The 12420-nt window shown below is 43.1% G+C and overlaps 1 protein-coding gene across 1 annotated transcript; it reads left to right on the forward strand.

Annotated features, from left to right (window-relative positions):
• The first annotated feature begins 11134 nt into the window (after positions 1 to 11134).
• On the forward strand, positions 11135 to 12066 carry LOC119352125. Its single transcript, XM_037618854.1, has 2 exons — positions 11135 to 11298; positions 11811 to 12066. The coding sequence occupies exons 1-2, from the start codon at positions 11149 to 11151 to the stop codon at positions 12018 to 12020; spliced, it is 360 nt and encodes a 119-aa protein (XP_037474751.1). The 5' UTR covers positions 11135 to 11148; the 3' UTR covers positions 12021 to 12066.
• Positions 12067 to 12420: the final 354 nt, after the last annotated feature.

Here is a 12420-nt window from a genome sequence, read left to right on the forward strand (position 1 = left end):
ATTTTTTAAAAAATTATTACTTTCTTATAAAAAAATATTATTGTTATGATTTAAACAAGTTTGAACATATTTAACACAAATAACTATCAAACATCATTTTAAATGCATAAAAAATTGTGGAGCCTGGGAATCAAACCCAGGACCTCCTGGTGTGAGAACTGGCTGCTGACCAGTCGAGCTAGTAGAGGGAACTTGATGTGGATCAGGTCAGGTGGAAGATAACCTGTTGGCTCGAGCAGAAATTAAAAAAAAAATACTAATGGCGCACCAGGGTGAGGTGCGCCATTAGTATGGATGTACTTATGGCGCACCGAGGGGTGGTGCGCCATTAGTATTGTGCCGCCCCCATCCATATTTCTTGGGGTGGATGTACTTATGGCGCACCGAGGGGTGGTGCGCCATTAGTATTGTGCCGCCCCCATCCATATGAATTCTTAGATTTCGATCGTTTTTCTTTTAACATTCCGTGTTTTCTGCAGTGACACACATTACACGCTCATCCTCCTAAGCCCCAAATATTCCATGGCCACGTATTTCGACCCGGACCGTCAGTCGAACGTAGACTACACAAAAGTCAAGAAGGTTCTTGATGATGTTCTCCCCGGCTACGCCAAATCTGGAGGCACCTTCACCAGGCCTATTCGTAAGTACGGCAAGCACGTGTTCTCCCACAATACGATGTTCTGCTGCGTCAAGCAGCCGCCTGGCGGTCAGAAGGGTGCCTACTACGCCATCCATCACATGCGGGCGATCATACGGGACCATCATCAACTTCTGCTACCAAGTAAACTCAAAGATTGGGCCGCGAGCGTGTCGGCAATCCAGGACGCGGACATCAGACAAGAATTCTTTCGCATCCATTCGGAGTTTGCGGAAATCATCCATCAAGATGTCCTTCGTACCTCGGGGCAGTTCTACCTCAGAAATCAACCGTCCAAGAGTGACATCGACACAATGCTACAAATGCAGGCTGACAACGCCCGTTATTTCATGACTCCCACGATAGACGGCGGCTTCATCCACGCTCCGGTCCCTTGAGTCGAGTCGAAAGCAGTGATGCTGTGTCTAGTTCTGAAACATCGACTAGCTCATGTTGTAATTAAACTTTAATGAACTTGTAGTATGTCTCTTTGGTTTCGAGAGTCGTTCAACTTAGATGTAATGATGCTATTAATGTCTTGCTTTTCTCTTCTGATCGTTCTGTTGCATACTTATATATTGCTTATGTATTGTCTGTGAATTGGTACTAACGTTTCGTTTGGCTAGTGCATAGCGATGCCGTCGTATGTCGTGTACAAGGGTAAGGTTCCAGGAGTCTACGGCGACTGGGAGGAGTGTCGGAGACAGGTTCACCGATTCAGCAGTAATAGTTACAAAGGGTACACCACTAGGGCTGAGGCCGAATCTAGATACGCCCGCTATCTAGCGGGAGAGGGGAGGGAGCGTTGGAGGAACCGGATGAAGACGAGTTTCATCGTGATGATGCTCATCGTGATGACCACAGCTCTCTTCTATGTGATGGTAGTTTAGATGATCGATATTGACTTGTAATGTGAAGACAAACTCACTACTCGCGGTCTCGAGACTTGTAATATAATGTTCTATCTTTGTTCGGTCTTTTCAATTCGGAGACTAATATGATGAATTGTATTCGGAGACTAATATGATGAATTGTACTCAGAGACTAATCTTCTATTGTATTCGATGAATCTGTTGTTGATGTGTGCTGTCTATATTTTGTCCAATTATACATTTTGTAACCTGTGCAAAAAAACAGAAAATTAAAAAAAACTAATATTCATACCAATGGCGCATCACATCACAGTGCGCCATTAGTATCCCAAAGGATACTAATGGCGCATCATTAAACAGTGCGCCATTAGTATGCCGAAGTTACTAATGGTGCATCTTGTTGTTGTGCGCCATTAGTATGCCAAAGCACCTGGGTATACATGGCCCCCTGGGAGGCATACTAATGGCACACTGTTGTATATACTAATGGCGCATCTGAGGTCCGCCATTAGTATACCAGATACTAATGGCCCACCAGTGGTGCGCCATTAGTAAAATATACTAATGGTGTGGCACTAATGGCGCACCACTAATGCGCCATTAATGGCCAAATTAGGTGCGCCATTAGTAGGCCTTTTCCTAGTAGTGCTCCCTCTCCGCTCGCCTATAAATGGAGCCGCCCCCAGCCTCCTTGAGCACCATCCACCACTACCACACACCCCACAAGCGCGTAGGAAACCGTAGCCCGGCCGGGCAGGCTACGGGCCGTCGCCCTCGAGCTCGAGATCGCCGGCGATCCCCTCTTGTCACCGTAGTAGCTCCATCCCCTCCCAGGCCAGGGCGATCCTTCCAGGGCCTCCGCCTCTCTCCGGTGAAGCCATCCCATCCCTCTGGAGCCCCTGAAGTTGCCTCTGGTCGCCGTCTTCCTCATCTCCGGCGACCACCGCCCTCTGCCTCCGCTTGCGAGGTCGATTTCGACGCCTTCGGACCACCCCTAGATACGCTACGGGTACGGGCAGGTGCGCCTCAACCCCCTCTCTTGATCCCTCCCTCTGGTTTTGGCCAAGGAGCCCTCGTCGCTAGCGAGAGCTTCGGCGAAGCCGTGACCCTCCTCTGTTTCCTTCTCCCCTCCTTCTCACCTGACTAGCGGGGCTCGCTAGTCAGCCACTCTGTACGCGCGCGAAGCGGTACGAGTGGTGGCGCCCTGGGGCTTTACACCTTCGACGTCACCCCCCTAGTCTGTTTATTTAAATTCAAATCCAATCCAATTCCAGAGAGCGTCAAACAGCTATAACTTTTCAACCATAAGTCCAAATGAATTGATTCTTTTTGCATTATGTTCTTTGCAAAGAAATCTAGCAGCTCACTAAAAATGAGATTTTTCTGAGCTGTCTAGAATTTCTGGTGATTTTCAGAAGAGTTCTTGATATTTTCATCTTGTGTTTAAAATTATTTTCAGAGGGTGAGGCTTGTCTTGAGGATCATCAGAAGGCTTGTGAACCTCATCTACACTAAGGCAAGCCACAGCAACATTTTCATGGTGCCATTTCAATATTGATGATTTTCTTACTTAAATGAAATGATTAATCCATGCTTTTAAATAACTTTCATGTTATTTATATTCTGTTAAGTGTGTGTTGGTATTATGCTCGATTTACAGAACCTTGAAACTAGTTTAGTTGGTAAAGTAGCTAAGATCCAATTGTGGGCATGGTGCAATGATTTGTTATGCATATGAATAATTGCTTAAAATAATTTTCTTGCATAAATAAAATAGTTATATTTGCTAGAAAATATCCTGTTAAGTGCTTGTTCAGCCATTTTTACCTAATTTACAGAATGTTTGAACCTAATTTGGTTGGCAAGGACAATAGGATTTGCTTGAGGTGATAGTAAAATCTTTGCTATGCAGATGAGAAATTAATCAAAGTAGTTTTCTTGCATGACAATATGATAATACTTGCTGCAAAATATATTGTTAAAATGAGAGTTACCCTTACCAGGAAAATCATATAAGTTGTTGATGCTTATGCCTAGTGTGAATATAGTTGGCATCAATCATTTTCGTTAACATGTGATGCATCAATAGCTTTGCATTTCATGGCATGCTATGACACCAGTCATTTTCATTTTAAGTTGAACCTGAGTATAACTCAACTTGAATATATCGTTGACTGGTTCATGGTGCTGCTAAATCAAAATTTTCCCAGTGCAACCACATTTTCCTTGTGGGAAGGCCTTGATTCGGTCCATTGACATGCCTCTGGTCGGTGCCTCCAACAAGGGAAGGTTCACTCCTAGGGAAAACCTTATACACAGAACATTAGCAGTAGCGCGGGATAAAAATGCACGCTGGTGCTAATTAGCAGCAACGCGGTATTTTAAACCGTGCTACAAATACAGTTATAGCAGTAGCGCGCTCGAGTACAAAAGCTCTACTACTAAAATTCCCATGGCTTAGCCGATAGGCTACACATAGTAGTAACGATCTACGTGGAACCGCGCTAACGCTACTTGTTTTGTAGCAGCGCGTTTACGAACAAAGGCGCTACTGCTAATGAAAATAAAATTAAATGGAAAGCAAATAAAAATGCGAAGGAATAGCAGTAGCGCTTGTTAAGAAACCCGCTATAGCTACCATAGCAGCAGCGCACTTCCTGGAACGCGCTACTGCTACTTTTAACTTAACCGCGTGGTTCGTTCTCCCCCCACGGCCACTTCCCCAAATCCCTACTCCTCCGCTGTCGCCGCCCTGCATCATCGTTGGCCACCGCGCGCGACCCGTCGCTCTCCGCACACCTTCGACGCCGCCCCCGTCCCTGACCGCGACCTCGACGCAGCCCCAACCCCGACCTCGACAACCCCCCTACATCGCCGCCCTCCGCCGTGCGCCCACCGCCCCGACCCCGTCCCCAACCTCGACGCCGCGTGCCCCTCTCCCTAAATCCGCCAGCGCCAGAGGTGAGCACGCCCTCCTCCTCCTCCTTCTCCCGTACCTCTGCCTAGCTAGGGTTCTTAGGGTTAAATTTCAGAGTTCATCTAATTAGTTAGGGTTCATCAAATTAGATGCTAATTATGGCAGTAGTTGTTAGAATTAGTTTTAGAGTTCATCGAATTAGTTAGGATTAAATTTTAGAGTTCATCAAATTAGTTAGGGTTAAATTTTAGTATGTTTTTAATAGAATTAGTAAGAAAATTAATATAACTAGTTGAACTAGTTTATTTTTAGTAAAAACTAGTTTATTTTTATTCATAATAAGTGCTTAATTGAACTAGTTAAGTTAATACAACTATTTTATTTTTAGTACGAAAATTAATAGAACTAATTTATTTTTTAGTTAAAGCAACTATTTTATTTTTAGTAAGTAAATTAATAAACTAGTTGAACTACTTTAGTTGTAGTTGAACTAGTTTAGTAAGTAAATTAATAAACTAGTTGAACTACTTTAGTTGTAGTTGAACTAGTTTAGTAAGTAAATTAATAAACTAGTTGAACTACTTTAGTTGTAGTTGAACTAGTTTAGTAAGTAAATTAATAAACTAGTTGAACTAGTTGAATTGATAGAACTAATGTATTTTTAGTAAGATAATTAATATAACTAGTTGAACTACTTTATTTTTAGAAAGAACTAGTTTTTCCTATTTATAGTAAGTTTATATTTAGTAAGAACTAGTTGAATTAATAAAACTAGTTGAACATGTCATATTTGCTCAAATAGGATATGTGGTTGCCCAAGTGGCCGTTCATGTTCAGTTTACACCTCTGAGTGGCCTATGTTTTGCCGGAGTGTTGATTAATTTCTGTTTCGGCAAATTTTAGGCACTCGATATGTCCTTTTTTAGCAAAGGTCATGCTTGATTTTTCCGTGAATTCTGGCATGAGTTGTGCTAGAATATGTAGGACATATCGAGTGGCCTGGATTTTCTCGAAAAATAATGATCTAATTTAGGTTTTTTAGTACATATATTTAATTGTACAAGTTTAATCTTTGAATTATGAACATAGGAAATGTCGTACTCGGACGACGACAGTCTCCCGGGGGAGTGCAGCTGGTGCCCCGACGATCGAGGTATGTGCGACATATTCGTCGAGCTGGACGAAGATCGGCGCTTCAGCATTAAGCTCGAGGAGACCTTCGATGTTGAAACGGTACGCAACAACGACAAGTGTTTTTTTTTTCTTAATTAAGCATGACTTCAACTATTTCAACGTCTAATTTTCATCTTTTACAATTCGACTAGCTTATCCCATGCCATGCAAGACGCTATGTCTTGGAGAGGATGGGTTTTGAAGACCATGAAAATATTCAAACAAAGAAAATACACCTAAGGACCCATCATGATATCGATTTTGAAGTAAATCTGTACAATTCTCAGAGCGTAACCCATTTTGGTTGCCAAAATTGGGAAGCACTTTGCAAAATGTATGGTTTTTATGAGGATATGATTGTCACAATGGATCTTGGTGATCCTGACATCGAGCAAGACAATATGGACATTTGGGTCCTTGTTGATACGCTTCCGATTCTACCGCAATGTGAGTTTCTCAAACATAGTTATTAACTAATTTATATTGTTAAATAACTAATTTATATTGTTTATTTCAAAATAGTTGACAGCTTACTTCCATTGACAACTTATTTTGAATCTTCAAAGAATGTGCAGAAGATGGTAGACAAAACCCACTAACTGATGGCTCCGAATTAACTTATAAGGAGAAAAGTTAACTGATTGCTTATTGTACTTATCTTGAGAATATACCTATTATCGAACTCCTCCAAATTATGGTGAATATGTGCCACTAGTGCATGTGTTGAACCACGGTAACTTCTATGGAGATACCCTGGTAAGATTTTTTACTATTACGACATCCGTGCATCTTTTGCATACTTCTAAAACTAGTACATCATTGCTAACTACGAAGTTATTACTACGTATTTCAACAGAAAATTCCGATGGATTGTGTGCCTCATCTGATGTATCAGAATGGTCGCCTTGCAGTTCTGAACATACAACCAGGTCAATCTAAGGAGCTCACATGTGCATATCAGATTTCTAAAACCGGTGAACACATGCTAATCAAAGAATGGAAAAAATGTTTGGACATTTGCAAGGAGGTTCTTGGCTCCATTCTCCATAATGGAGAGTCAGGGGCTATCTTGTTTTTTGCTATTTTACCTTAGAGAATATAGTAGGTCCTAAGAGAATGTAGTAGGTCCTATGAGGTACAATATGTTTATTATGTGATACAATGTGTTAGAGTTGATGATGAGGAGTACTTGTGATTACGACTAGTGACCAATTTGCTATGTGATGTCTCATTGATGAAAACGATGATCTTGAGGAGGTGTTATATGACAATGATGTATTATGATGATAAGTTGTTAATGATATGATGATGATGATATTTATTATATCATTGGGTGAAAGAACCGCAGATTAGTTTCAAGTGGATGTCCATCCACTTGAAACTAGTGCACGGTTCTTTCACCCCGTGATGTAATAACTCATTATGATGTAAAAACAATTTCTAAATTCCTGTTGTATGAAAACTTGTGTAAAGGTGTACGAATACAACATGAAATAAAAAAGAAATAAAATACGAAATAATAGTAGCAGCGCGGGCAGGGAGAAGCGCTACTACTAATTACTAGTAGCGCTCCTCTGGGAAGTCGCTACTACTAAGTCGATTTAGCAGTAGCGTGGGCAGAGGCACGCTACTGCTATATGTTAGCTGTAGCGCCTTATCAGTAGCGCATCGCCCCGCGCTACTGATAGGCCTAAAACCCGCGCTGCCGCTAGGCTTTTCCCTAGTAGTGGTTATGGGCATGCTTACCCTGGCCCAGTAAGTAGGCATAACCTTGTGTGCCCGTTGTTGAGATTATGGTACCGAGTCCCCGAGTGGGATTGTTTTGGCCACGATGGTGTTCGGTGTGTCTTTGGTAGACATGGGGCCACCCAGGACTAGCCCATTGGGGATTGGGTCGGAGTGGCCGGGAGAGTGTCAGGCCAATGGAAGGGTTTTGTTGTAATGCCGTTTGTCCACCCGAATGGGAGTGCGAGGCCATGGGTTCCGTGGTGTGGGTACAGTGTGCTACCTATGCAAAGTGTGTAATCTATCGATAGCCGAGTCCACGGTTACGGACGCCTCGTAGTAGGTCCCAGCATGAGTCAACGTTTAATAAACTTGCACACTAAGTTATGAACTTTGCACTGATGATGATGGCAGGAAGGCCATCGAGATGTTCAAGGCCCAATATGGGTCGTGGTTGTTTTCATCGTATGGGCCACGAGTTACTCTGGACAAGACCACGATGGTGGTTTGGTGGTGATCGCCGTAAGGAACACAAGTTACTCTGTTCAAGACCACGATGGTTGTTTGTTTGTGATCCAAGAACGATCACGGTTGGTAAGTCGGTCCCGAGGGATGTTTATCCCAAGAACATGAGCACAACATGTTGGAACATTACCGCATTATTAATTGGTTAAATATCATGATAATGCTTCTCATTATGATTATGCCTGTTGTGAGCTTGCAAGTACATTCAATGTACTAACCTGGCATGTCATGCCAGATTTTAGGAAAGTCGCATTGGAAAGGAGCGCTGCTCGAGTCTAGATCGTGTCCACATCGGTGTCCCTGTGCTATGGAGTTCCCGCTACGACGTTGTTCCGCTGCTGCGTAGTTGTTATGATCGAGGCCCCCTTTATGTTCACTAAATAATATACATATTGTTCAGCCACACCGTGCGTGCTGCTCGGCCTCAACATCTGTTGTAATATAAACCCTGATCCGCTAGCATCAATAAAGCGGTTGTTTTTTTGTACCAAGATGTTGTGTGTTACGAGAAGACATGGTCTCTAGGCTGGCAATGCAGGGTAAACATGTCACTCTGAGCCGGGGTGCCACATCGGGTCTATTTCCTATCATATTAAATCAAAAAATTTATTGCTGCACTTTTTATTTATTTAGTTTGATCTATCTATCTAATCTAATACAATTTAATCTATGTCAATACAGAGGAGGGATTGACAAGGCCTCTTACGTGTAAGGTTGCCAGTAATTGTTGTTTGTGTGCAGGTGTTGTTTAGATAGTGTTGCTTGGTTCTCCTACTGGATTGATAACATTGGTTTCATAACTAAGGGAAATACTTACCGTTGCCGTGCTACATCATCCCCTCCTCTTCAGGAAATTACCAATGCAGATACAAGCAATCATACTCGCAGAGCATAGCTTATCAGGAAGAAAAAAGTTGTATGTGCTCAATATTCATCCCGAGATATTCACTAACCTAAGCACGGACAAAACATTAAAGATTTGTGCATGCCATGGTATCTCACCAGGGAGGGAACTAATAATTATCCATGGTCATGGTTGGGTCTTCCCATCTAAATTCCCCACATTATTTCATCACATATCAGATTAATTTTCAACATTTCTAAAGATGACAGTATATTTTGGGGCCAAGATATCGGGTTACAACCTAGATTTTTCAGGCTGTAGCTTCTCCCCTAAACCCTACCAATGTACGAACTTATGTTATCATGAAGTGTTGTCTTACGCCACTCGCCGCCTTGCCAATCTCGTCTTATTGTACTTCTAAATTTTGCTTATGAACCTTTCTTTACGTGTATAGGTGGTAATTTGTGCAAAATATAATACAATATAAATATGGTAGAGCTACTGTGTATCGAACATGACTACTCAAATAAAGGAAGGCGGTCCACCAGTCATAGGCAATGTCACACTTCCGAGTGTTAGCCATATTTTGTACCATCATATAGTGTTGCACTTTGCGAAAACTCTATCATATATCACCCTCTCCGCGCGACCACCCTCATCCCATGCATTGCCTCATGGAAGCCCGCCAATAAAAGGTCACGACAAACACCCCATACCACATATCAAACGCACCGGCTGACAAAATGAAAAAAAGGTTTATGCTTTATCTGTCACCATTACATACACTCACCATTCATCCTAGCTCAACCATGATTTGCATATGCACTGTGTATCATCCCTGTCATGCCTTATATGCATTGTCCATCTACCAGCATGTCCATCACAAGGGCTGCTCCCTTGCGATCTATGTTGTTATGGCGTCCTTTGGTGATAGTAATCTTGTATTGAACAAACCTATGGCCGGCACGGGTGATCTCGTCACCTAAACATATGTCCGCCGCTGCATCTTTATCATTGAATAATTTCCCTCTTGCATCCACCACTGTGTCATGGCCTCCTTACCACTCTACAAATCTATACTCTATGCCTACATGGCCATCACGAACCTCCATGATGATAGAGACAAATCATTTTATTTTTCTCGTGTGTTATGGAGTAGAAACTGATGACCGGTAGCAAGAGGCCCCTTGACCCTGGTTATCGACCATTGATACCTAAACGTTTAAACTTTGTAGAAGAACCATTCCCATTGGTGACCTATGATAACTAACTAACAAGACACGCGAGCCAATGGCGAGTATTTGGCAATTCGATTTTTGTTGTTATTTTTCCACTAGGAAATTAGATATTTTTTAGATGATTAATTTTTTGCACTCATGCCTGAATAGCTATTTCTTTAGAAAAGGAGGATGTACCCCCGGCCTCTGCATCTGGACGATGCATGCATCCATATTATTAATTATTCACAAAGACCATACAAGTTGATACATCAATAAGCCTAAAACGACCATCTTGGCAACACCGTTGCTAGTGCTATCCCCAGGGTGTGCCGAATGTCCGGGCTTAATATCAAACAAATATCGCACCAAAGCCTAACATCTAAAGCCGGGTGTCCCATCCAAGCCACTACCTGGATTGGGTCCCACACGGATCTGGCACACTCCCAATAGCTATGAAAACAGAGCAGCAAAACATTTGAAGATTCCTTTTGTGTCTAAGGCTATACATGGAAAGAAACGCATGCAAGCAAGTCTTGTTTCGAACTGGCCTTGTACGCACTGGAAACCCTGCATGGGTTTCTTTCCATTTCCATGTCTCCCCTCTCCCTCCCAACAATTATACATAAAGAAAATCTCATCACTTCCATTTCGTAGATCTATAGAAATCAAAATTACTCCGCCGGCCGCTACCTCCACCGGAACGACGCCTCCGTCCGGAAACAACAGTCGATAGATACACATCAATCACTAGTATTGCCTATGATCCTAGCTAGAACATAAGCTGTTCTTGGCATTTTTGCGGCATCATGTGAAGCTCACATATGCATTACGTTTGTCTGCTTGGTATACATAGAGAGAGCAATGTCGTCATCGTCGGGCATGAAGTTGGGCGGCGCTCCATCATGGCTGGGGCCACTGCTCGGCGTGAGGTTCTTCCAGCGCTGTGCCACGCACCCCAGACTGGCCAAGAATGATTGCAACCACTACTGCCTTAGCTGTGCCGGTGAGGAGAACGCCGTCTGCTGCCCCATGTGCCTCTCCGGCCACCATGACCACCATGTCCTCCAGGTACTTAACATATACAAGTGCATCACGTGCGTACCAATGGCAGCGGCGGCATTATAGATTGATAGATATTATTGCAGATACGGCGGTCGTCATACAAGAACAGCGTGGTGATCTGGGTTGCGGAGCTGGAGGAGGTTGCGGACATGTCCCTGGTGCAGCCATACATGGTCAACCACGAGAGGGTGATGTACCTCAACCCGAGGCTGCAGGCGCCGCAGCACGCCATCATGTGCTTCAGCCCCGCCGGCGCATGCCTGATGTGCGGCCGGAAACTCGTCGACGAAATCTTCCGCTTCTGCTCCCTCGGCTGTAAGGTACACACGCGCACCTAACATTTCTCGTGCAAGATTTCATAACATTTCTGTGCATTCACTAAGCGGGCGCCATGCCAATGTATAGGATCGATATGGAAAGCTAGATTAGATTACACCCGGCCATGATGCTAGCATGGTTGAAATCACCAAAATGCTTGTCAACCAGTTCATCAAATATCTTTACATGTTCCGACCGATCGACTTAAGTGGTGCATAATCCTCTGCAGAGGAACTACCTCCTAATATCATATCCCAGTGAGCAAAACATATTTGGATCCAAACACGTGAAATCTAATCTTTGGAGTATGATATGAATGTTCTTTATTTGACATTTTTGTTACTAACATGAGTTCCATCTGCTAGCAAAGTATACAAATGCAGCCTACATACATCTACTAACTAGCTGATTGTTAAGACATCTGATTGTTAAGACATGCAGCCTACATACATCTACTAACTAGCTAGTCTATATACTTTACTCATGTAAATTTATGTTTCCCCGTTGATGTCAGCTTGAAGGAATCGTGTCTGATCCCAACTTGACATTCATTCTTGATCCGGAATGCAAGTGGGAATACTCAGACTCAGACTCTACCGAAGAAGAAGAAGACGGCGGCCATCTGCCAGGCCCTAGCAACTCTCAGCCAATTGGAGGGACTAGTTACCTCCGCCAGCCAAGGAAGGGCGTCTGTGGCCCACCTCAACAGGCGCCCTTCTACTGATCTTCGTTGTTTTTGGTCCGACGTCGACATGATTTTACATTTTCAGCAATTCAAGAGCAACAACGCTTCATTAGAGACATGTTGATCTTCCTCACTTTCTAGAGATGGGTCCAAACAGTGTTTCGGTTGGTCTGAAAGTGGTGTGTCAGCATGCCTCGAATATATATTATGCATTGTAATGCCCGTGTTTGGCACTTATTTACAATATTGTGGAAGCAGCTGGTGCTTGCTATTTGTTTTGGATGCTACAATGCAGTGCTTTCCTAGATTATTAAAAACAATGTTCTCCTAAACTATTGCTTCGGTTTCCACCTAGTTTTTTAATCTCAGTTTACCCATAAACTAGAATACTTTAGCAGCCGTACCACCCCACCCCCACCCCACGTGATCCATTTTCTAC

This window comes from Triticum dicoccoides, chromosome 2A (assembly GCF_002162155.2).
Source record: "Triticum dicoccoides isolate Atlit2015 ecotype Zavitan chromosome 2A, WEW_v2.0, whole genome shotgun sequence".
Taxonomy (NCBI): Eukaryota; Viridiplantae; Streptophyta; class Magnoliopsida; order Poales; family Poaceae; genus Triticum; species Triticum dicoccoides.

What these genes read in the sequence shown, in the direction of transcription:
- LOC119352125 (XM_037618854.1), top strand. Translation starts at nt 11,149, where the DNA reads ATGGTCAACCACGAGAGGGTGATGTACCTCAACCCGAGGCTGCAGGCG. An exon ending in TCTGCTCCCTCGGCTGTAAG is followed by an intron (nt 11,299 to 11,810) that starts GTACACACGCGC and finishes CGTTGATGTCAG; the next exon opens with CTTGAAGGAATCGTGTCTGA.